This window comes from Trichechus manatus, unplaced genomic scaffold (assembly GCF_000243295.1).
Source record: "Trichechus manatus latirostris isolate Lorelei unplaced genomic scaffold, TriManLat1.0 scaffold00006, whole genome shotgun sequence".
Taxonomy (NCBI): domain Eukaryota; kingdom Metazoa; phylum Chordata; class Mammalia; order Sirenia; family Trichechidae; genus Trichechus; species Trichechus manatus.
This window is the reverse complement of record NW_004443942.1, coordinates 27959571-27985882: the sequence shown is the minus strand read 5'-3', so window position 1 is coordinate 27985882 and position 26312 is coordinate 27959571. Positions and strand designations below refer to the sequence as shown.

At 40.5% G+C, this 26312-nt stretch overlaps 1 protein-coding gene across 2 annotated transcripts; it reads left to right on the top strand.

Annotated features, from left to right (window-relative positions):
* The first annotated feature begins 1125 nt into the window (after positions 1-1125).
* On the top strand, positions 1126-21491 carry TRAF6 (TNF receptor associated factor 6). Of its 2 annotated transcripts, XM_023738409.1 has the most exons (8): positions 1126-1336; positions 6172-6257; positions 6758-7071; positions 11064-11214; positions 12330-12488; positions 13931-14002; positions 16882-16959; positions 18759-21491. In XM_023738409.1, the coding sequence occupies exons 3-8, from the start codon at positions 6776-6778 to the stop codon at positions 19626-19628; spliced, it is 1626 nt and encodes a 541-aa protein (XP_023594177.1). In that variant the 5' UTR covers positions 1126-1336; positions 6172-6257; positions 6758-6775; the 3' UTR covers positions 19629-21491. The 2 variants fall into 2 exon arrangements, with proteins under 2 accessions (XP_023594177.1, XP_004369863.1); XM_004369806.2 differs by lacking the exon at positions 1126-1336 and having other exon boundaries at positions 1853-6257.
* The last annotated feature ends 4821 nt before the right edge of the window (positions 21492-26312 follow it).

Genomic DNA, 26312 nt, shown 5'->3' with positions numbered 1-26312 from the left:
CTATGTCCCAGATAAACCAAAACCAAACCCCAAACCATTGCCATCAAGTTGATTCCAATTCATAGCTACCTCTTAGGGATGGGCTAGAACTGCCCTATAGGGTTTCCAAGGAGCAGCTGGTGGATTGCTGACCTTTTGGTTAGCAGCCAAGCTCTTAACCACTGTGCAATCAGGACTCCATGTCCTAGATACTTTTAAATAATTTATGTACATGTATTTAAATTATCTCATCCTTTGAACAACCCTATGAGGCAGATACTATTACTATCCCAATCTTACTGATGAGAAAATTAAAACAATTAGAGATTAGATAATTTACCTAAAGTCATGCAGTTTGTTATCAAACTGGATTTAAACCAAGCGCTCTGGTTTCTGGACATACACACTTAACTCCCGTAAGAAGCAGACGATGAACCAAACTGGAAGAAGCCAAATCCATTGCCAACGAGTCAATTTTGACTCATAGCGACCCTATAAAAACCAACAAACCCATTGCTGTCAATTACGACTCATAGTGACCCTATAGTGGATGAAAATCTTTTGCGCAGTCTCCGGCAAAGTGCCTGTTACATTCCCTAGGCACTTCCAGTTAAACAGGAAATTCAAAATAACTTTCCCATGACAATGACAGATAAAGGCTGGTGTAGTTGGCAGCAGTTTCAAAGAAATGTTTAGTGCCTAGGCTGACTCGCTTGGACTGGATGAAGAGGAAGGACCAAATGATAATAGAGAATTCTACCTCTCACAGAAATTTCCTTGGCAAGGAAGTTGGGGCTAGGGAGGGATCTAAGAGTCCCGAAGGTCAAGTGATTCAGCCCAGTTAGGGCTTTCTCCTGCTTGGATAGGGAGCCTATAAAAATATAGTTTGGGGGTACTGCTGTCGTTGCTGCTGACCACACACCACACACTGCAGTTCTGATGGCGGTGTAAGGAATTCCCAGGTGGGAAACTCGAGCCGGAGGGAAGCCCAACCAGAGAGAGCTGGATTGACAGCTGTTCTGCGTCGAGCCTGCGCCTTAGCCTTTGCGCTCGTGGAGGACCGCCGCCCGGGGGCGCGCACGCCCGGCTCGGCCGCTCTGTCTCCTTGCCTGCCCGCTCCTCCCGTCTCGGCGGGCCCAGCCAGCAGAGAAGGCGGAAGCAGGAGAGTCCGTGGCTCGGGCTCGGGCTCCGGGCTGCCCCGGATGCAGTGGCGGTGGCCTTGGGGCCGGGAGACTGGCGTCCGGGCCGCTTCGGCTAGGAGCGCGGTGCTGTATTCTCTCAGCGCCTTGACTGAGCGGAGTCGGGCGGTCCAGTCGAGCCCTGCTTTCCTTGATCCCCGGTCCAGCAGACGTGAGCGGTGAGTCTCCTTCGGACGCCTCCTCCCGGCGGCCGCGGCCTCGCTTCCACAGGGTCGGGACGCTGCTTCCTGTCTCTTGCTTCCCACAGGTTGGGGGCGCTGTTCCTTCTCCGTTTGCTTCCCACAGGTTGGAGGCGTCGCCCCCGTCTCTCTTCTTATAGGTCGGCGTCTCAGCCCCCTGTTCCCTCGGCTCCGCTCCCCTGGCGGACCACCGCCTCCCGCGCTCTCTGCACTCCTCGGACGGAACCCCGAGCCCAGCTTCCTCGGCCCTGCATCCCCCTCCCCTCGTATTCCCCTTCCCAGAAAACGAAACTGCCTCCAGGATTTTTCCGTCCTTGAGAGCTGTTACCAGCTTTTAAGAAAACCCCTTTCAGGTTCCCACCGACTTCCTCTGTCACTATCATGGGAAAGTTACTTTGGGGTTCCCTGTTGAACTCGGTATAAGTCCTAGGCAGCAAGTTAAAAAAAAAAAAAAAAAATTTAAATGGCACAGATATTTCCTCCCCCGCCCCTGCACTCGGTAGTTGTAGCGAGTGTTCCAGACGTCGGGTTGATAAAGCTGTTCCTAGTATTTGGCTCTAGAGGAACTCCAGCTGAGAGGACCGTCTTGAATGTGAACAGAAAGCACCTAAAGTATTAGTAGCTTGGAGGAATATTAATTTTGCATGTTTCTTTTCTGGGGAAAGCAGATAGCTAAATGTCCCACTACATAGGTATGGAAATGAGAGAAACTTGTAAGGAAATGCCAAGTGCCGGCCTTGTGAACCTGGCCACATTAAATTCATTCTCTTGTGATTACTAGAGAAGATAGAAGAGGCCTTTCTGATTTTCAGTTGGGGCAGGAGAGTAAGGACAGTGGCCTCTTGTGACTCAAGGAAGAAATATGTTTCATGCACTTGTTGCTCATGTGATGGGCACAGGGATCACATCACACTTTCAACCCACAAGCACTGTATACATCACAATATTTCAAAATTGTAAATTGAGGTGTTTTCTGTGATAAGTTTAAATATGTGATGCTGATAAAATTTTGGCCTCTTGGATCGCTTTGAAAGAACTTCCAATCCTTGCCTCCTGAAGGAGATCAAATAGTGTCTAGGAAGGGGAATGCTGGAATTCCTTGGATTCAAAATTTAAAAAAAAACCTTTGCCAGTTGAGTCGATTCCAAATCATAGCGACCCAATAGGACGGAGTAGAACTGCCTCATATGGTTTCCAAAGAGCAGCCAGCAGATTCGAACTGCTGACCTTTTGTTAGCAGCTGAGCTCTTAACCACTACACCACCAGGGCTCAGGGTTCAAAATTAAGGCACCACAATTAAATATTCTGTTTGTACACGTTTGCAAGTCTTTGCATGTTAGGAATAAAATTTAAGGAATTGGTAAATAGTTGCTGTTTCTAAAGCTAGTGGCAAATTAAAGGTAATTTCTAGCATTTTGTTTTACATAGTTTTGTTGTATATGTGTTTAGCCATGTGTGAGTTTTAGTTAACTTAAAATTGACTATTTCAAGATCTAACTTGTAGATTTCTTTAGCTTGACACATTTGTTATGTTAACACCTGCTGATGTTTTTTGCATTGTCTTACTCTTCCCATTCCTGCAAAATCTTACAGCACACTCTTTAGATTATACCCAGATACTAATGGGTGAATTTAAGCCATGATTTTTGACAAGGCTATTTTTGACACTCATTCATTTTGCCGTCAAAATAAGTTGGCACTTGTTATATCCCACAATATGTAATTAAGGCAGTGCTTGCCATACTAGATTCACAGTTAAACACAAGAGGAATTGCAATCAAGAAGTTCCTAGTCTACAAGGTAAGGAAACATCTAAAATTTGTTTCATTCCTTCTATTAATACATGTAGAGAGGCACATAAAATCAGTGTTAGAGTAGAATGAGGACCTTAACAAACCTTCATTTTAAAGGTAAGAAAGCATATTCTCATTTATTTTATCTTGTGTGAAGTCAGTTACAGTGTAAGTCTCCTTTTGTAGCATGTCATGAAGTCATCATGTGGCGCAGTAAGACATTCAAAAGAATCCTGACAGAGTCTTAATTTCTGCATGGATGCCAGATGATCTTCTACTCACTTGTATAGCTGATGCAATAGCTCTTCATTGTACTTAATTAGGAAAGCAGCCTTCACTTAAAGACTAAAAGTAAGGTAAAAAAATGTTTCAACTTGCCAAAGAAAGTAAACATAAAAAAAAAAAAAAAATACTGAATGGCACTCAAAATACTGTTTTTAGCTTAATTTTCTCTTTGCAGTAGATTCATACTGTACACTTAGAAGGTGACTGTATGGCAGTTTATTTTAAGGATATAGAACTTCTGCATTTTTTCTTAAAATATGACAGTAATATGGAAATTAAAGGCATCTTGATTTTTAAGTGCACTCATTTTTATGTTTTTAAACTGTGTACCTACAATGGAATTCCTTTTAAGGAATTGTAACTGATTAGACAAGTTTTCTTAGGAACACATTTGCTATAAAGTATAAACGGTCTCTTTGCCTCTGAAAACCTTCAAGTCTTTTGAACTGGACTGGAAGAGGGCAGCTATAGAATATCCAGTAAGTTGAATTTTAAAACGACCATTTGGACAGAAAAAGTAGACTTAGCTCAGTAACTTTTGCTTTTGTCTTCTAGCTAGCACTTTGATATATGCTGTACAGAGAAATAACTTAAATACTAATTTCTCAAAAGCAAGTTCACTTAAATAAAATGGTCAAAGATTTAAAAGAAAATATACCTGGTGGTGTACAAAGTGGGCCTTCTTATCTACGCTGTGCTTGTGAGAGTGGGCATGAGAAAGCCTGTGATACATACTGGAAAAAACCAGCATTACCTTTCAAAAACCTTAAAAAATTACATACCCTTTGACTCACCGGTTACACTTCTAGGAAATTTACCTAAAGAAGTAATTGGACACAAATGTATATGCCAAGAAAAATAACAAAGGGTATAACCCCTAGTGTACCGTCTGTCCTCAGTCTAAGGGTACAGTGGGAGCCTTAGAACCCACCCTGAGGAGCAGCTGTAATGAGTGCTTCTGCTCTTGGCCTGCTATCTTGCTATAACCTTCCTTCCTCTTGCCTGTAATGAGCCATCCCTTGGAGTCCACATTAGCAATAACAAGGCTTTGGGAGCTAATTTAAACATTTTAAAAATGCTGTATCGACACTAAATAAATAAAACAAAATGCCAAGTTTCTTTGCTGATTCTTTGGAATTCTACCATCCCAGCATAGTAACGCCGAACAACTCATGTTTAATAGAAACTGTGGTCAGCAGCTTCATCTAGTATAATAAAAATAAAAGGAAATAAAATTTAAATGCAGCTAAATAGACAAATCCGTCAAAACACAGAGACAAAAATAGCATGGTACAAGGTGCACAGGCTCCAGGGTCAGGTAGACTGGAGTTCTGATCCCGGTTCTGTTACTTATTAGTTGGGTAATCCTGGTTACATAACCTTTCTACACTCCATAGTTTCTACTTTCGTAAAATGGGGACAATAAAACTATTAAATGAAATAATACATCAGACTGCATGTAATAATAACTCTAATGCCAGGCACAGTTCTAAGTTCTTTATACATATTAAGACATTTAATCCTTTCAGTAGCTTTGAGGTGGATTCTATTGTTATCCCCATTTTACAGATGAGGAAAGTAAAGCACAGAAAGGTTATCTAACTTGCCCAGGTCACACAGCAAGTGATGGAGAAAGGAGTCAAATCCACATCATCTGATTCCAGGATCACTTCATAGTACAGCCTCTCTCAGTAAATGGTACTCAGATAAAATCTTTTGGGGGAGAATTAAAAGATATCTGTAGTGGTAAAAAGATGAGGACTACTGTCTTAACCCTCTATTTAACAAGTTGGCAGCAACGCCTTTTATATTAAAAGAAACAGGCAGGGGAATTAATAGTCTACCATATTCACTGGGGAGCTTACATTCTATTTTTAGAACTGAATGTGGCACATATTAGGAATTTCTGAATTGCATTCAGACATTAACTTCCCACTTGTAAATACCATAACGGTTTAGAATTTGAAGGCATCCCCCCTACCGATGAAAGCAGTTGTTTTCCATAGGCAAACGAAACCTTGCTTGTTTTTCCAGTTGTTAATAATGAAACAGAGTCACTTGACTGTAGTGAAGGGCAGAAGGATATAAAAATATACTTTTTAAACTCCATTCTTTCCACATAATAAAAATCCCCACCTTAAGTATTTGGAAGTACATACAGAATTACAGATCAAGAAGAAGAAACAGGAAGAAACTTGCCCCAAATCACACATTTGATAGTGGTACATGATCACCTGACTCCTGGTCCACTGCTCTTTCCAGCACTGCCCTTCTTGTACTATTTTCTTCAGCTCAGAACGCTTGAAGGAACTCCAGCAACATGATTGAGTTCTTCAGCCAGTGCTTAATGAACACCTGTTATGTGAAAGGGAGTCCCTGGGTAGTGCGAACAGTTAACGTGCTTTTTGCTAACCAAAAGGTTGGAGGTTCATTTACACCCAGCGGCACCTCAGAAGAAAGGCCTGGCAATCTCCTTCCGAAAAATCAGCCATTGAAAACCCTACAGAACACACTTCTACTCTGACACGCATAAAGTTGCCATGAGTTGGAACAGACTCAGCAACAACTGGTGGTATTATGTGAAAGATCTTGTGTTGGGTACTAAGAGTATGAAAATGAAAATTAAGTTCCTGACTTCATTCACAGGAAACTGACATTTAAACACATAATTATGATATAGATGAATATTATAATCAAAGTACTTTTCTTAACCTTATATTCTGTCTTTCTACTAGACCATAAACTCCTTAAGGGACCCAGGCTTCTTTGTGTGTTCCAGGTGCTTTGCACAGAGGATGGTATATATTATAAATTATTGAAGGTAAGAATCAAATAACTTACGTAAAATAGTATTTATATAAAGTAAAGCTCAAAAAACTTTAAAAGTTTTCTGTAAATAACATTAGCACAGCTAATGTATATAGCTGTCAAGTAAAAGGCTGTATAGATAAGCTATCATATTTATAAAATTATTATAGGTATTATGTAGATTATAGCTTATATAGATACAGCTTATCTGTATAGTTTTTTAGTTGATGGGTATATGCATATGTACTCGTACGTACATATGTATACGTATGTTAGGAGTCCCTGGGTGGTGTAAATATTTAAGCACTTGACTACTAACCAGAAGGTTGGCAGCTTGAACTCACCCAGAACTGCTTCAGAAGACAGGCCTGGCAATCTGCTTCTGAAAGGTCGCAGCCTTGAAAACCCTATGGAGCAGTTGTACTCTGCACACGTGGGGTCGCTGAGTCGAAATCGACTTGAAGACAACTAACAACAGCATGTTAAGGCTTTTTTTTCTTACTGTTTTTTCAGAGCAGTTGGTAAGTTACTATGAGTGTGCTAAACTGTGAAAACAGCTGTGGATCCAGCCAGCCCGACAGTGACTGTTGTGCTGCCATGGCCAGCTCCTGTAGCGTTGCAGCCAAAGATGACAGTGTGAGTGGGACCACCAGCACCGGGAACCTCTCCAGTTCCTTTATGGAAGAGATCCAGGGGTATGATGTGGAGTTTGACCCACCCCTGGAAAGCAAGTACGAATGCCCTATCTGCTTGATGGCATTACGGGAAGCAGTGCAAACACCATGTGGCCATAGATTCTGCAAAGCCTGCATCACCAAATCAATAAGGTACGTGAGCATAAGAAACGGTGGTAGCCTGTAACAGAAGCTAATATAGAGAACATGAATCAGTGAATAGATACTTCTGCTTAAAGCAGTTCCAGTGCAGACTAGGGGGTGAGTTTCTATGCTTTAAGAAAATAATATGAAATAAACATACCTTAAATGGTGGTGCTACTAGAATATAATAATCTCAGTCATACAACGGAAGCTGACTCTTTAAGTGATCAGTTATTCTGAATTACAACCACATTGAACTCTGTCACCATCATTTTACTGTGAAATAACAGTAAAATAACCAGTATTTTTTTTTTTTTCAGAGAGTATCAATTGCTGACTCTACCATCATAATATACAAAATCTGATCCCTTCTCCCTGCCTCCCCTGCTACCACCCTCTTGCGAACCACCATCAGGTCTCACCTAGATTATGGTACTAGTCGTCTAACAGGCCTCCCTGCTTCTGCTCTTGTCTTCCTCTACTCTGTTCACAATTCAGCAGCCAGAATAAACCTGGCAAAGTAAATGAGGCCGTATCACCTCTGCTGAAAGCATTGCAGTGGGTCACCTGGGAGTAAAAGCTAAAGTCCTAGTAGGGCCCTGCATGATTGGCTCCTAATTAGTTTTCTGACCTCCTCTGCATTCTTTCCTTGAACATGCCAGCCAGCATGCTCCTGCCTTGGAGCCTTGACTCAAGCTTTTCTCTCTGCTTGGAATACTTTTGCTGCAGCTAATGGCTTAGCTAACTCTCTTAACTCCCTCAAGTGTGGCCCAAACTTCACCTTCTCCCAGGAGACCCTGTTCATTCATACTACAGCGTACCTCCACTCTTCCCGCAACGCTCCTGATCTCCCTTGGCAAACTCTACTTTTCTTTTTTCCTTAGCACTTTTCACTGCTTAAAATATCAGATAATTGGTGTGGTTATTGTTTGCTTGTTCCATTGGGAGATAAGCTTCTGGAGAGCAGGGGTTCAGGTCTGTTTTATTCCTTAATACTTCCCAAGGGCTGGGAACAGTGCCTGACACATTGTAGATGCTCAGTAACTCCATTGCTTTAACTGAATGAAGGTACATGGGATTTCCATAAATAGTTCAAATTCATCTAAGAAATACATTTTACTATAATTCAGAGGTGGTTGTTGTTGCTACGTGCCGTCGAGTTGGTTCCAACTCAGTGATCCTATGTACAACAGAATGAAACACTGCCTGGTCCTGTGCCATCCTCACATTCGTTGTTGTGCTTGAGCCCATTGTTGGCAGCCACTATGTCAGTCGATCTCGTTGAGGGTCTGCCTCTTTTTTGCCGACCATGATGTCCTCCCGGGACTGGTTCCTCTTGATAACATGTCCAAAGTACGTGAGACGTAGTCTTGCCATCCTTGCATCTAAGGAGCGTTCTGGTTATACTTCTTCCAAGACAGAGGTAGAGAGAAATTCAGAGGTAGAAATAACTCAGAAAGGAATATTTTCAGCTGACTAAGAAGTTCTATATAGGGAAAAAAAAAAAAAAAAAGAGAAGTGGGGGAATTTTATGTTCTTTAATAAGCATCTAATCACATTGATAGAATCATTCTTAAGTAGGTTAAGTCCATCTCCAGCTGTTCATTAGTCTTAGTAAGTTTTTATCTCTAAACTTTTATGTTACCTTTTCTATAAAACTTGAATTTAGGGTAATTATATCCATGCATGGCATAATTTAAATTATTAGGGGCATGTCTCTTGTTTCAGTGTTGTGGGGAAAAGTGTACTACCCAGTGGTGAATTGGAGAGATCTGTTTAGGGTAAGGTTTCTTAGCCTTGGCACTATTACCATTTGAGGCTGGATAATTCTTTATTGTGAGAGAATGTCCTAGGCATGGTAGGATATCCCTGACCTCTGTCCAGTAGCTCACTACCCCTCCCACCCCTATTATGACAACCCAGAATGTCTCCAAACATTGCCAAATGTCCTCTGGGCAGAATCGCCCCTGGGGAAGGACAACTGGTTCAGGGCACACATCAGAGTACTGTTGCAGCTCAGCTTTTTTTCTGTTTATAATGTTGTTGTTTTTTTTCCGATGCAGTGGTTAAAAGCTCAGCTGCTAACCAAAAGATTGGCAGGCCGAATCCACCAGCTGCTCCTTGGAAACCGTATGGGGCAGTTCTGCTCTGTCCTGTAGGGTCGCTATGAGTCAGAATTGACTGGATGGCAACGAGTTAACGGGTTAGGTCAAAATGGCACCATATTATGGATATTTGGTTTTCCTGTCGCTTGAGATGTATAGTATTTTACCACATCATCCATGCCCAGGAAGATAGCTAATCTTTAGCAGTTTTTTAAAAGCAAGATATTCATGAGAATAGCAGGACAGTGGTCTAAAAGGGAAGTAAAACCCACAAAAGGAAGTCCAAGTCTTTTTTTCTTTCTCCCTTTAAGCTAAAAATGACCACTGACTTTGGCTCTAACGTTCTTAAGGAAGCTGCTGTGGGACTGCTCATCAGTTATGGTCATCCAGGGGTCACAGTTCCTCTCCAGCCAATTCATTTTCTCTTGAAGTGATTCATCATGCTGTGGATAATGGCTTTCAGCTTACTTTGTAAGGCTCTTCTTCTTTTCTCTTAGACTTGCATCACTTAGGTTTTGGGTACATATTTCAATAAATTTTTCTGTGGCTTTCTGTGCTTTTCAGAAAATAGTTGACATTTGACAGTGTAAGAATAACATGCAGTCTGAGAGAGGCCCCATAGAGATTGAACATCTCTCTCAGCTTTACTAGTTATAAGTCATTTGAGGGCACAGCCCAGTTTTTAGTCACCTTTTTACCTACCACAGCAGCTAGCACTGTTGGCTCCCACATGGGAGGTGCTCATAGATGTTTGAGTGGAGGTGCTCATAGATGTTTGAGTGAATGATTACTGCCCCGGTAGCTTACCTGATGGCCCACGTTTTATGAGTGAAGATTGAGACATCTCAAAAAGGCAGAGAGGAATGACAGACACCCAGGCTTCCTGTGGATGGTTTTTTCTATATAAGGTGGAATAAACCCCTGTGAGGCAGGACACACAGGTCCTTTAACTCCCTATGACATCACACCCTAGACTTCCAAATAAAGGGAACCTCCTTTGTTGTCCACGGGTCACAGTGTTGTAGTGACTGTTTCAGAGAAACCCTTAAAACATGGCCTCATGAAGGCTATTGATAATTAGTTAAAATATTTATTTATGACTGAACAATATGCTATAGACATGTTACAAAGGTTGTGAACAGCATATGTGGTTCTATCTTAGAAGTATATTGTACAGCTGTTGACAAAGTAGAGGCCAACCAGACTGCCACAGTTCCATCCTTAACTTTCACTTAGGGGGCACAGCGGTGGCTCAGTGGTAGAATTCTTGCCTTCCATGCAGGAGACCTGGGTTCAATTCCTGGCCAACGCACCTCATGGGCAGCCACCACCTGTCTGTCAGTGGAGGCTTGTGTGTTGCTATGATGCTGAGGAGCTTTCAGCAGAGCTTCTGGACTAAGATGGGTTAGGAAGAAAGGCCTGGTGATCTACTTCCAAAAATCAGCCAGTGAAAACCCTGTGGATCCCAACTATCCGATCCGCAAGTGGTCATGGGGATGGCACAGGACCAAGCAGCGTTTCATTCTCTGTGCATGGGGTCGCCATGAGTGGGGGCCAGCTGGACAGCAGCTAGCAATAGCAGCTTTCACTTCACTTTATGTCAATCAAAATAGTATTTTATTCAATTACTTTTTCTCATTTTTTCATTGGAATCTGTTCCACAATCTAAAAATCCCATCACTTTTGGCAGGTAACTGAATATAATGCTAGTTGTACTCATTTCTTTTGTGTACATTTTATTTTGGTGATATTAGTCAATGTAATGTGTTAAATTATTCTTCCACAGGAAATAATAAATGGAAGATTTATATGTGATGAATTAAAGTTGTTTGGATTTTCTAATGTAAATGTTTATTTAAAACAACTAAATGTACATATTTTATTTGTTTCTTTTAGGGATGCTGGTCACAAATGTCCAGTCGACAATGAAATACTGCTGGAAAATCAACTATTTCCTGATAATTTTGCAAAACGAGAGATTCTTTCTCTGAGGGTGAAGTGTCCAAATGCAGGTTGTTTGCACAAGATGGAACTGAGGCATCTAGAGGTATTAGAGCTATTTTTCTAGCCATTACCGTATATGCAAGGCAGTTCCTAGAGTACAGGGACTTTGCTGTCTCCATCTGTGAGTTGACAGTGCCTAGTCCCTGGGTGGCACAAACGGTTAAGTGCTTGACTACTAGCTGAAAGGTTGGTGGCTTGAACCCACCCAGAGACACCTTGGAAGAATGGCCTGGCAATCTGCTTCTAAAAAGGTCATAGCCTTGAAAACCCCATGGGGCAGTGCTGCTCTGCACACACGGGGTTGCCATGAGTCGCAATCGATTTGACAGCAACCAACAACAGCATATAGAAATTAGTTAATAAATGCTTGCCAAATGAATACTCACCCTTTGATTATTGAATATAAATGTAAGTAGAAACCAGAAATTTCTTCTTTCATCTACTGTGGCTTTGCCCCAGTGATAATAAAAACAATATCAGTATTCTACAAGCTTTTTGAGGTGACTATTATCTTCAGTAAAACTGAGTAAGAGTATTTTAAATAAAAGTACCACCTTTTAATCCTATAAATTCCTTTTGAAATAACAATTCGTATGTCGCCATCATCTCAGTAACTTCATTATATTTTTTTTTCTCTGTTTTTTCTAAATTGTGCGTTTTATTATTAACTAAATGGAGTCCTATAGCTTGAGATTACTGGAAGTAGTCAGGTAATAAAAGAGTTTTCTTTTAAATTAAATAAATCAATTCTTACTTTGGTGATTGTCAACCAGGAATTAAATATTGTTGATGTTCTACTTGAAGTTAAATGTTTAGGACAAATTTGCAACTTGTCCTCTTAGATCCTTATGAAGCAATGGCCCTTTTGGCACACTACTAAATTGACAATCAGGAAATGTGACTTCTTTCCAACTCCCTCTTTTCCTAAATGGATGCATGAACTTGAGAGTTCACATTCTTCATATAAATTTTCAAATCACAATGATTAGTTGCAAGAAATTCATAAAGGCCTTCACATTGTGAATTGCTGTGTGCTGTGTACTCAACAAGTAGGGTTCAGTAGCCAAGTCTGTAAAAGAGAATATTCTTAAAAGGTTATGTTTAGGAGAGTTCTTCAAAATTGGCAAAAACTTACTCATTATTTTTTCTTTATTATAGGATCATCAAGCACATTGTGAGTTTGCTCTTATGGATTGTCCCCAATGCCAGCGTCCCTTCCAAAAATGCCATCTTAATATTCACATTCTCACGGAGTGTCCAAGGAGACAGGTTTCTTGTGTGAACTGTGCTATATTAATGGCATTTGAAGATAAAGAGGCATGTACTCGCTTGGATTTGTTAATTCCAATACTTTTAAATGCTTTCTTTTAGAGAAGTAAATATTTCAGGGGATCAGTAGTATATGAGGCTGTTACTCCAACTCTGAGACAACATTATCAATTTTGGGAAAACTGATTTTTTAGAGAGACAGTTCAATAAAGCACATTAGTAAATCGGTGTTGGACTTACATTTGCATGTCTGTATTAGAAAACACTGTAATACTTTTGTAGCTCTGCAAGTAACAAAAGCTACCAGGAAAGGCATATGCTGGTCTACTTTCTCATGTGCAATTTTAATGACCAGTCTTGGAGTGAAGATAAATAAATTGAGTAATTACTGTATAAAAATTACACAGAATTATTTTGAAAAAGAGAATGGGTCATTAAAACTCTTACAGAGCATAAAGTAAACCCTGTGAAGTGTGTCGCTTTGTGATAACTCACTTTGTGATAACTCTTGGAGCTATATGCTTATAATGTGTGCACTTTTCTGTATATATGTAATACTTCAATTAAAAAGTTTATTTTTAAAAAAGAAACTTCATGGAGCCTGACAGCGTTGTTATGATAGAACAGTTTTTCCATTCAGACACTGAGATAAAAAGAGGTTAAGTGATTGTGTATTAACACTGTGCTTCACTTGGCTAGCACTATGATCCTAGTCCCTGAATCCCCATCGTGCGTCCTCTTTACTAATATAACTTACATATAAGTTATATTCTTTTATAACCATTACTTAGATATGTCCTTATAAATTTATATTGATAATTTTTCCTACTTTCCTATGAGATCAAACTTATTATACTCAATAACTTCATGAGATATTAAAAAGAATCAGCTAACTTGCTCAAGATATAAGGAAGACTGGAGTCATAATTAAATTGGCATGCCCTTTCTAAACTTGAGTAAATGAGATGAACTTGATTTAACTTGTAAGGCTAACTATTTCTTAGCATATCAGCTAAACTAAAGTCATTGTGGTCTAGAACACCTGGGGCATATGAGAACCTGGGCACCAAAGCCTCACACCCTAATAATGCTTTTGTTCTTCAACCCTCCTGACAAGGGTTCTAATTAAGTCATCATGCTGCTGCTGGAAATTTTTGGAACAAGAGTGCCTTTGGAGGACTATAGTATTGGCAGCGTCCTCCAAACTATGTAGTCACAGATGCTCTGCCTCAGCTGGAAAGGAAGTGACTTAGAAGATTCTCTTTTGCCTACTCTCATGCTCTTTTAAAGAGCTGGAAGGCTGGATGAATCTTATTACTACACTGGCAAAGGAAACTAACCTTTATATAGTATTTTCACATCTTTGCTTTATACAAATCGATGTCCTTAATTTGTTCGTAGTGAAAAACTTTTACTTACTTATAAAAGTTGGTTATTTTACTTCTTCAGATTATCTCATACTCTTATTACATTTCTCTAATAAAATTTAGATCCATGACCAGAACTGTCCTTTGGCAAATGTCATCTGTGAATACTGCAATACCGTGCTCATCAGAGAACAGGTATAGTGATTCTTTTTTATAAATTATTATTTCTATAAATAGCTTAAAGAAGTGAGTTCGTTTTTTAAATTGAAAATTTACATCAATAAGGTAAAATGAATATAGACTGAAAATGTTAGAACTGTGTGGACTTTTTAATATAAATTAATTAAAAAATACTTTCAGAAAGAACAAACAGTCCTTTTTAAGTACTTAAAATTCCTGTCATTAACTAACATAATCTCCATGTTTATGTATATTCATGTAAATTCCAACTAAAGAAGGTAATTTTAAGATAAAAATGATTGCAAGTAAAGGTCCCCATTTAGAGAAAGAAAAACTTTGGGAAATACACATTTACACATTATAAAATGAGGATCACAGGTGTCCAGAAACTAGCCGAAGAGTACCAGTGCAACAGAAGAAAACCAGTCTCTTCAGTAGTAGAATGTCCTTTGTAGCCCCCGAGGTGTGTGGGGAGATTTTGAGAGTTTCGGGATCTGTAGACCCTCTGCTCCATTGTGCTGTGGGCCACTGGTTGAGCATTATCACAAGGAGAATTATAATAGCAAACGATACGTTTTGATTATCAATAGAGAAAGGAAAATTCCATCTGATGGCTATCTTGTGACATTTGGGGAGTTCACCCACGAAATACAAAAATTAGTCACTAAATATTAATACACCCTTGAAGTTTGCAAACCCAGAGATCATTATTGATTACCTTAATAAGCAGAAGCAAGCAAAACCTGTCACTCGACTAAACTTTTCCATCTGTCTGTTAGAGTCCCTCGGTTTTTTTCCAGCAGACAAAACCTTGATTTGAAGGTGTTAAACTTCTTTTTCCTTATGAAGTCCCACCTCCCTGCTTTTCCTTTTTTCTCGGTTTTAATATTTAAAAAAATCAGGCAGCATATTTAAAACCCAGCAGAAGCAAGGTTTAGTGTAGGAAAAAAAATTCTAGGCCAAGGGTCTGAAGACCTAGGTTTTGACCCTGGCTTTGCCACTGATTTGCTCTCTGACCTCTAGCAAGGCAGCTTATATTCTAGATCAGAGTCAGCAAACTGTGGCCCACTAACCACCTCCAGCCTGCCACTTGTTTTTTTAAATAAAATTTTATAGGACCCCACATTTCCATTCCTCGGTATATACCCACGGGAGTTGAAAACAGGGACTCACACAAGTACGTATACATAGCATGTACAGTCACTCTTTCCTGCCCACGCTGACTCTATATGATCTCAGTCACAGCTTAAACTATCACCATGAGTTAATGGCTTCCCCAGATCGTTACTTGGAGTCTCAACTTACCTTCCGAGTTTAAGTTCATAGCAGCACTGTTCACAATAGCCAAGGTGGAAGTGGCCCAAATGTCTCATCAACAGGAGAATGGGTAAATAAATTGTGGTACATACACGATAGATATTATTCAGCCATAAAAAAAAACGAAGTAGTAAAGTTCTGATACATGTTGCAATGTGGATGTACCTCCAAAATAATATGCTAAATGAGAGAAGCTAGACATACAAGGTCACACATTGTATAATATCATTTACATGAAATATCCAGAATACATGAATCCATACAGACAGAGCGCAGATTGGTGGTTGCCAGAGACTGGATTGGGGAGAGTGGGGAGAAACTACTTAATGGGTAATGGGTTTTACTTTGGGGTGATGGAAATGTTTTGGAACTAGATAGAAGAGGTGGTGGTTGCATAACGCTGTAAATGTACTAAATGCCACTGAATTGTTCGCTTCAAGGTGGTTAATTCTGTTATGTGAATTTCACTTTTTTTTTTTAGAGCACAGTCATGCCTGTGTACTTAAGAATTGTTTATGGCTGCTTGTGCTTCTGTACCCTGTCGTAGACTTGAGCACTTAGGACAGTGACTATGTGGCCCACAAAGCCAAAAATACTTAACTATGTGATCCTTTACAAAAGAATTTTCCTGTCCCCTGTTCTAGATCATCAGTTTCCTCTTGTAAAATTGAATTAAATGGTCTCTAAGGTTGTTTCTGCCTGGAATTTCTGTAACTATTGCCAAACTAAATTTCTAGAGGGAATTTGGTACCACTTTCAAAGAATGTAATTCTGTGTAATGGATCTCATCTTAAAGAATTGTTTTAGATTCCCCAAATCAAAGCCTGGGACTTTCTTTAGAGCTTTTGTTAATGTGCTTGCAGCACCTTGTCATATCTAAGCCTCCCCAGTGTAGCCCAGTCATGCCCAGGTTAACAAATATGTAAAAAGATTTAGGAAAGGTGGTCATGAAATGAGTATTGGGTGCAGTCATTGACTTCAGGGTATGCAGTTGACTAACCAAAAAACCAAACCCATTGCTGTTGAGTCGATTCTGACTCATAGCAACCCAATAGGGCAGAGTAGAATTGCCCAGTAGGATTTCCAGGAGCAGCTGGTGGATTTGAACTGGTGACCTTTTGGTTAGCAGCCGCGCTCTTAACCACTGTGCCACCAGGGCTCCTGCGTTTGACTGGTTCTTATTACATCACACACAGTAAGAGTCCCGGTCGAGTTTGCAGTTGTAGTCAGAAGGTGTGTTTTCTCTAAAACGCCACTAGAGGGTGCGGGTTCTCAGCAATAGGAACAGATTCATTTTCTTGAATAAGTTTGGAGTAGTGATTTGGGGGGGGACGCTGTGAGGGGTTGACATTTCCTTTCTCTGTGACTTTTCAAAGTAAATAGTTTAGTCTTTGTGGACTATCTGGTTTCTGTCACAGCTACTCAGCTCTGCTGTTGTGACACAAAAGCACCTATAGTCTGTGTGCTTACCCAGTAGTTTTAAGTGAAATGTAAATCTTTTATTTAAGTATGAGCTCATCAGACTAGAACATGATATAGAGGAGGAAACATTTTTCAACCTTTGTTTTGGTTTTCAGATGCCTAATCATTATGATCTGGACTGTCCTACGGCCCCAATTCCATGTGCATTCAGTACTTTTGGTTGCCTTGAAAAGGTAAAGGTTTTTCTTTTAATTCTCAAATACAGATCAGGACTTTTCCGTTGTATACCTTAATGGAGAATACCAGCAGAGATGTAAATACTTATAAAACAGCATGAGGAAGTATGTAATCAAGTTAGATGTGGATGCCATGAACAGAAGCAAAGGTGCAGTTAGCAGCTCCTAAAGCAGTCAGGCCAACTGGACAGAACAGGATGTTTGGGCTGAATCTTGACAGATGAAAAGGAGTTGTCCAAGAAGGCAAGGGAAGGAAGATAGGCGAGAGAGAAAGCATGGTGGTTTTGGTAACTATGAGCAGTTTGTTTTATCTTACTCACCCTGGCAGCAGTGTAGAAGATACAGGGTGGGGTTAGGGCTGACAGTACCTGAACCTGTTGAAATACCAAAGTCCAGAATCAGGACAGCATGAATTATGGTGACGACAATGAAGCTAGAGATCTAGGAGTCATTGCATATTTAGGAGGGGACCTTGTGACTACAGAGATATGACGGCTGAAGGAGAGGGAGGCGTCTAGAATGACTCTTGGTTTCTGGAAGAGGAACTGGGTGGAGGTGGAAAAAAGTGAATTCAGTTTGAGTGGTGTTGAGTTGCAGGTGCGAGCTCCCCCAGCTGTGGAACATTCGGGTGGAGGTGGCTGACGTGCGTTGTATGTGTAGTCTTCAACTCAGAAGGGACGTTGGGATTCAAAGTAATGATTTTGGAAGGCCATTAACTCATAGTGATAAGCTGCGATTGAGATCATGTAGAGTGAGTGTATATAGGAAAGAGAAGTAGACAAGGAAGGGAGCCGTGAGTGGAGAGTTAGAAATGTTTAAACCAGGCAAGGATAAAGTATTGTCAGAGTCTCCAGAATTTGTTTCAGCACAGTGATTGGTTGTATCAGATGTCAGAGATCAATCACTGTAAGTCCATTTGTCCGGTGAGAGTGACTGCACTTTCACTTTTTCCATTAAACTTTTTTTCTGACTTTACAATAAGCATGTGTTTCATAATTTAAAAAATAAAATGAGCGGAATGATCTAAAGCATGGTTACGTTTTGTGGGAAAATTATGTATTGCGTGTGCATAGAAAAAGACTTGAAGGAAATATTTTAGAATGTTAACAGTAGTTGGATAAGGAGTAACGTATTTTCTTCCCGATTATCCCCTCTTCTGTTTTTCTGTTATATACCTGAGTTGCTTTTATAATAAAACCGTTAAATCAGGAATACTTTTCATGTAATAACTAGAAGACTGTTGATGACCTTAGAATATATAGAGTCAGAAAAGATTCCAGTTTGCAACACAGTTGTACAATAAATGAGGAATCAGGAACAGTGCAGGTAGACTACTCTTGGCTGTAAAAGAGAGAGAAAATGGCATTAACCAGAGGAGGGTCAGAATCGACTCGATGGCAGTGGGTTATAGTAAAACCTGAGGTGTTACAAGGGATGGGTGCCATTTAGAACACAGGTAACCTGTCAGTCCTGGACAAGAGGAGTGTCATCTCTGAGTCAGAAGAGAAGATGGATGTAGATACTGATACTTTTGAAGGTGTGTGGGGGTGGGGGGAGGGCAGGATTATCTGCGTGAAAACTGAGAGAGTGTTCATCAGATAGCCTCAATTTTTCAGTGAGTTAAGAGGCAAGATCATCTCATTGGATTGACAGTCTGATGAGGGTAAAGGAAGGGTGTAGGAAATTGAGGGAAGTGGTGACATTATGTGAAAACCTTTTATTTGGCCTGGCCAGATCCTGTTCCTAGTTTGCACAGTATCTGTTCCCAACCTAAGGCTTGTGTATTTGATTTGTAGATGCAGAGGAATCACTTGGCACGCCACCTGCAAGAGAATACCCAGTCACACATGAGAATGTTGGCCCAGGCTGTTCAGAATTTAAGCCTTGCTTTAACTCCCGTGCCTCATTGTGATATACTTCCATATGATTCTGCCCCTCTGTCCCAAGTGTCTTCTGGGTGTCACCCAGAGGTCCAGAATTTCCAAGAAACCATTCAACAGTTAGAGGGTCGCCTTGTAAGACAAGACCATCAAATCCGGGAACTGACTGCTAAAATGGAGACTCAGAGCATGTATGTCGGTGAGCTCAAACGAACTATTCGAACGCTTGAGGACAGAATTGCGGAAATGGAAGCACAGGAGTGCAATGGGATTTACATCTGGAAGATTGGCAATTTTGGGATGCACTTGAAATGCCAAGAAGAGGAGAAACCTGTTGTCATTCATAGCCCCGGATTCTACACTGGCAGACCCGGCTACAAATTGTGCATGCGCCTGCACCTTCAGCTGCCAAGTGCTCAGCGCTGTGCAAACTATATTTCCCTCTTTGTCCACACAATGCAAGGAGAGTATGACAGCCACCTGCCTTGGCCCTTCCAGGGCACAATACGCCTTACAATTCTAGATCAGTCCGAAACACCCATAAGGCAAAACCATGAAGAGATCATGGATGCCAAACCAGAGCTGCTTGCCTTCCAGCGACCTACAATCCCACGGAACCCAAAGGGGTTTGGTTATGTAACTTTTATGCACTTAGAAGCCCTAAGACAAAGAACCTTCATTAAGGATGATACGTTACTAGTGCGCTGTGAGGTCTGTACCCGCTTTGACATGGGTAGCCTTCGGAGGGAGGGCTTTCAGCCACGAAGTACTGATGCAGGGGTATAGCATCCCCTCATTTGCTTAAAAAAGACTGGAGAAAGCAGTGCCTGTCCTTGCCCTGTTCTCAATGATAAGGCACAAACAAAAATAGAGTGGGAAAGATGTAATATCCATCCGTGAATGTTTTTAGAGAGGTCACCACTTCCTCTTACAAATCTCTGAAAAGTTTTTTCTTGGGAATCTGAATGATCTGTGGTTTTCAGAAATGTACCTGAAGTGCCTCTGGCATGTTGCAGCTATTTTGTGAACTAGTATACCTCTTTGTTGTACCTTCGTGGGCTTTTGGTCCATTGTGTTTTATTGTCAAAAAGCCCAGAGTCGGAGTATTAAAGCTTAAACCTCCCTCCTCCTAAAATAATAAGGACTTTCTTAAAACTTCAGTCTTATTTTTATAGTATCGTATGTAATATATTAAACTTGAGAATCACTACCACCTTATGCTGGTGCCAGAAATAAGGGTTATTACTATTGAGTTCTCATTTTATTTGACCACCTGTAGATTTCAAAGGATTTGAGCGATAATCGGAAAGCTTAAGTTCTCATCACCCTCTGTTTTCCCCACGGTGTTATTAAGGATATTCAGGGATTAGTTTAAATCCTAAGTATAATCTTATTTAGTGTGAACATGTTGTCTTTTGAACAGTACTATTTAAGTGTTTCATTCTGCCTTATGTATTTCCTTGAGGCCATGAAGTAGCACCTTCTCCAGAGTTTATAATGCTGAGAACCTTGTGGATACCAGCTGCTCGTTGCTGTGCCTGTATCCCTTTTTGTCTACTCATTGTAGACTGAGTTCTGCTGTCCTGCATGTTTTCTGTCACTGAATGCTTATATGACAAGGAGAAACACACAGTCACCAACATAAAAAGCAGTCAACCAATGTGGCATCTCAGTCGTGACAGAAGCTATATGAGGCAGAAATTTTCAGCCCTTTTCAACACCCTCTGATTTAATTCAATTAAATGGAACAAAATTGATTTCCTAAGAACAGAATTTAATACTTGGGAAGTCATTGGAGGTACCTGAGAGGTCACCAAAGAAAGATTGGAAGTCACAGTGACTATATCACGACTTAGGTTGAGTAGGTTGCTTTGGTTCAGCAATTTGCAGCAGGCACTGAGGTCCTGTGGAATGTGTTGAAGTGGCTGAATGTTCCTAACAGAAAGAGATGGCTTTTGTGCCATTTGTGTATTTGTTAAAGACTGATAGGTATTAAATATTTTGGTGAAATCTGACTCTCAGGGAGTCTCACAATTAGTATAGGGACCCCCCCACCCCCCGCTGTTGTCTGGCATATTGTATCTCCAGAGAGGCCACATCAGAGCCCCCTGACCAGTGTTCAAGATTACCTTTCATTTCAAAAGGAACCTGAGAGACCTTGGCTCTGGAGGGGAGTCTGACCCCAGGTTCCAGGCAGACCCAGCAAGTGTTGCCTTGATCTGCTCCTTTACTCTTCTCTCTGCACCTTCACCCCTACCCCACATTTAGGCTTCTGCTCTGGTGGGTTCGTGTTACAGAGTGAAAGTAAAGGCCTGTGCCACCTTCGGTACCACAGGTTCATTGCAAGTTCCCAGTTTATATCCTGTCCGTTTGTGTCCCTTAGCTACGATGCTTTCCAGCTGGCTCCTGAAAATCACTGCAGTACCACCTGCACTGCTGCTGTTCCTGTGATTGTTTTTTAATGAATAAATATTGTCACCTTTCATTTTAAAAGTAAATAGTACCCCTGAAGGCATCTTAAAACCGAAGAGTTTAGCTTAACTAGTGAAAAAAAAGGTCTGCTTTGAGCATTATGCTCTTTTAAGAACTATGTGGGATCAAATTGACAACAGCAACTTGAAAGATCAGATAGGAACCTTAGGGGACAGTGAATTTATGTTAATGGGGGAGGAACAACTCCAAAGGAGGGTGAGAATGGTCACACAACTCGAAGAATGTCACTAAATTGTACATATAGAAACTGTTGAATTGGTGTACGTTTTGCTGTGTATATTCTCAATAACAACTAACCAAATAAAATTTAGAAAAAAAAAGTAGTTATTTTTGTATGTGCATATAAAAAGCTTGAAGGAAATAACCTTTTAATTGTGATTATCCTGGGTTGTAGAATTTTTGACTTATTTTCTTTATGATTTTTTTCTTTTTTTTACATTTTCTATAATAAGCATGCATAGTTTTATCAAAGAAAAAAAATGAGGTCCTGGGTGGCGCACACAGTTAAGCATTTGACTGCTAGCTGAAACGTTGGCAGTTTGAATCCACACAGAGGCACCTCAGGGGACAAGCTTGGCAATCTGTTTCCAAAAGTTCAGCACCTCGGAAACCCTATGGAGCACAATTCTACTCTGACACATGGGGTCACCAGGACTTGACAGCAACTAACAAGTATCTATGAATCTGTTACAGATGGATTAAAAAAAGTTACCACAAAACATTCAGCCCCCCCCCCAAAAGGAAATATTAAAAGCTTCCTGTTCTAATTTCTATTAAAAGCGTGACTGTACATTAAGTACTAAGAAGAGTCATTTCCTGCCTTGGTGATGTTTTTTCCTAAGTGCTTTAACCCGCACAAAAACAGTTGTCTGCCTGCCTTCAACTTCCCTAAGCCTCAAGTTAAACGCCTCTGAAATGAGTTGGGCTAGATGATTTCTGAGGTCCCCTCCAACTGTGAAATTCTATTTTAAGAAGTTAAGTTCTAACTAGCAAAATGTTGACAATACTTCTTAAAAGAGTTTGCCGATGGAAAATTGCTTTAACTTACTCTTTGCTGACTAATAGCTCACTTGAATGTAATGTCTATCAGCTGGGCCATGTTTTAATTCAGATGTGCAATTTTTTTTAACCCCCAACATTTGGCATTTTGCAATAAACCAGTTATTTTATGCTGGTCATTCGTTAACGAGTATAGAGTAGAAGTAATGGTCATGCGGTCATTGCAAATAGGGAATTGTTGACAAGACTTCAATTCAAAATCAAGTCTTAACCTGGGAAGCGAGCTTCTCCCTTATATTTTTTGAATCTCCAGCCCCACTCCAAGTCATGCTGGTTTCAGCCAGTTGGCCCACAAGTAATTGGGCCGTGTATATTTTATAAACCACTTGTTAATATATTCATCTTTCAGCATCATTCTAGGCCATAGCTAAGTTTTTTTTTTTAATTTTCTCTTTTCCCAGAGTTATCCAATCCCATACTGGATGAAACTTGTTGCAAGTCATACATTCTGCTATTAGAAAACAGAAGTCAGGAAGTTGATTTGAAGTTTGGTAGTTCAGTGCTACTCTTTGGCAATTACAGCAATGACAGTTTCTGGCTATACTGCAGTACGATTCAACTTTTATTTGGGGGATGAATAGTAGAGAAATATTGAGTAGAATGAAAGGTGGCATTTTCTTCTCCTAACGCATGATGGTCTGATATAGAGATGTTAGATGACCTTCCCTAGCAGTTCATTTTTGTCACAAGTATAAAATCATGTTCTCCATTGCTGTGTTCATACCAGTTTATCTGAGACTATGCCAGACTATAACCAGTCTTCGATAAGCATTGAGCGTGGTAATCAATTATGCATGCAATTAAAACACATTCTCTGTACAGAGGAGCAGCTCTTGTCATTCCTTTTTCCAGGGAATCCTCAAGTCTCTGGTGGCCAGAAACATTTTTAATTATTAGAGAGGTGTTTCTAACTTAAGACTTTGAAGTACTTTTCTTTTATTCAGTTGCTGCTACTCTTTTCTTATCTTGCCTCAGTTAAATTCTGCTCATTATTTTATATAAAATACCATTAAGTCTCTTTTATAATGCCTAGTTCCCTAAAAAAAGCGGCACTGGTGGCCCAGGGGTTAATCACCCAGCTGCTAACCAAAAAGCCGCTGCATGGGGGAAAGATGTAGCAATCAGCTTCCATAAAGATGACAGCCTTGGTAATCCTGTGGGCAGTTCTACTGTGTCCTACGGGGTCGCTATGAGTCAGAATTGACTTTGGCTTGGATTCCACAGACCCTAAGCAGTGCAATGCCTTAAGGAAATGAAAACCAAAAAACCAAATCAGCTGCTGTCGAGTCAGTTCCAACTCATGGTGAACCCATATGTGCAGAGTAGAACTGTCCTTCACAGAATTTTCAATGGCTGATTTTTTGGAAGTAGAGCACCAGGCCTTTCTTCCACCTGTCGTCCACCTCTGGGTAGACTCGAACCTCTAACCTTTCAGTTAGCAGCTGATCACATTAACCGTTTGAACTACTCAGGAACTTTAAGGAAATGAAAAAAAGGCAACAGATAGTCATTTTTATTTTTATTTTTATATTTCCCAATTCACATGATAGACTGTGTCACTTTCACAGTTGCTGCTGCTGTGTTCACAGAATAGAGTTGGAACTTCCTAATTCCCCATATCCAGACCAATGATCCGATGAAATCAAACTGGATGGTTCTCTGCAGTTTCCAGCACCAGGTGACAGCCTGCACTTTGAGTCAGAGACAAACACTTGTAAGGAGATGCCTAGTTGTCACGCTAATTGTCACCTACATCTTTAATATTTTAAAGCTTGTTTTCCAGAAAACTTGGGTTCTTAGAAAATTCTGAAAAATAATGCTAGATGGGGAAAACATTTTGTGGAATGAGGAGATGGGGTACTCCTTTTTCTCTCACGAAGTGCTGTCTCAGTAGGGCAGGGGCCCTGCCTTTCGGACAAGAGGGGAGGCCAGGCGTGCTCCTCTGTGCTCTCAGGTTTGAGCTCTGAATGTAGGTGTGTCCCACTCCTGGAAGGGCAGCAAAACAGTGCAACGCTGCTTCCAAGGAATTTTCTCTGAAAGGGGGCACCTCCTCTCGTTAGAGCTTCCTTCCTCTGCTAACTAATTGCATTTACGCCAGCATTCTCCCATGGAGATTTCGGGGTAAAAGCTAAAATGCTCACGGAAAGAACCAATCAGTAACCAGTTGCCATGGAGCTGATTCTGACTCATAGAGACCCCAAGTGTGTTAGAGTAGAACTGTGCTCCATAGGGTTTTCAGTGGCTGATTTTTCAGAAGTAGATCTCCAGGCCTTTCTTCTGAGGTGCCTCTGGGTGAACTCAAACTGCAAACCTTTCGCTGACTGAGCGCATTAACCATTTGCACCACCCAGGGACTCTAGTGGAAAGAACGGCATAAGTATTTGCATTCTGAGAAGGAAATGCAGCCAGTGGTCTCAGAAGCAGGTAACAATGGTTCTCTCCTATGCTAGACCCCAGGAGAATGTAAACTCTAAAGGCAGGGGCACTGTTTTGTTCACTGCTGAGTCGCATATATTCAGCTTAGAGTGAAAAATCAAACCAGTTGCTGTAGAGTTCATTTCTGCCTCATGGCGACCCCATGCGTTGCAGAGTAAGAACTGTGCTCCATAGAGTTTTTAAGGCTGTGACCTTTCAGAAGCAAATGGCCAGGCTGTTCATCCGAGGCACCCCTCGGTGGGTTACAACCGTCAACGTTTTGGCTAGTAGTTGAGCACTTAACGTGTTTGCACCACCCAGGACTCCTAGCACAGAGTAGGCACTCAGATATTTAATAATGAACATTGAGTAAAATCAATGATTAAAGCTGACCGATACCTAGTCATTTGTCATGTAAATTTTAGGTGGTAAGGCACAAATGTTACTTTTGTTGCTTTTTCCCCCTAGCACTTTATTATGAAATTTAGACTTCTTCCAATTGGGGTTCTCTTGAAAAATCTCACTGCTAAGATAATTGAACTTTAATAGAGTTGTATTAAACTCTTTTGGGAAACTTGTGGCATTTATGTTTCAACTGGAATTGCAGTCCACACTTTAAGCTAGTTTAAACTTTCATAGATCTGTTATGTGGAATTTTAATCTTATTTATTTTGCCTAAAGGGGTATTTTTTATAATGAATTTATGTGAAAGTCCTTGATCAATTGTACAGAATATTCTACTGTTATTTTCACACCTGATAAATTATCCAATTAATTTCTCTAAGTGAGAATGTAAATTTGGACCCATTTTGTTTATACAGGGTTCCAGGTTTATGTTCCCAAAGGGTTGAAGAGGCAGTGTAATTTAGCATATAAACCACTAAATTAGGAACTAAGAGGCTTAGATTTTACTCCTGACTGACCATGGACAAATCATTTCTCCTGGGTCTTTGTGTCCGTTTATCTACCTGTAAAGTGAGAAACGAACTTTAAAATTTAGATATCATTACATAATGAGTCACATTTATTAATGCTTGGATCTGTTAAGAAAGATGCTTTATGAATCCAGCAAGGCTTCCTGTAATTCTATAACTGCATGACAAGCTATGGAATGAAATCTGACTTTTCAAAAATTGAAGCACATTCAGTTGTCGAAGTGTCTTACCAAAAAATCTGCTGCTGAGTGAGTGGCCATCTAAGATACTCCACTGGTCTCACCCCTTCAGGAGCAAGGGAGAATGAAAAAAACCAAAGACACAAGGGAAAGATTAGTTCAAAGGACTAACGGACCACAACTACCGCAGCCTCCACCAGACTGAGTTCAACACAACTAGATGGTGCCCGGCTACCACCACTGACTGCTCTGACAGGGATCACAACAGAGGATCCTGGACAGAGCTGGAGAAAAATGTAGAACAAAATTCTAACTCACAAAAAAAGACCAGACTTACTAGCCTAACAGAGACTGGAGAAGCCTTGAGAATATGGCCCCTGGACACCCTT

What these genes read in the sequence shown, in the direction of transcription:
- TRAF6 (XM_023738409.1), top strand. Translation starts at nt 6,776, where the DNA reads ATGAGTGTGCTAAACTGTGAAAACAGCTGTGGATCCAGCCAGCCCGAC. An exon ending in TGGAACTGAGGCATCTAGAG is followed by an intron (nt 11,215 to 12,329) that starts GTATTAGAGCTA and finishes TCTTTATTATAG; the next exon opens with GATCATCAAGCACATTGTGA. An exon ending in TGGCATTTGAAGATAAAGAG is followed by an intron (nt 12,489 to 13,930) that starts GCATGTACTCGC and finishes AATAAAATTTAG; the next exon opens with ATCCATGACCAGAACTGTCC.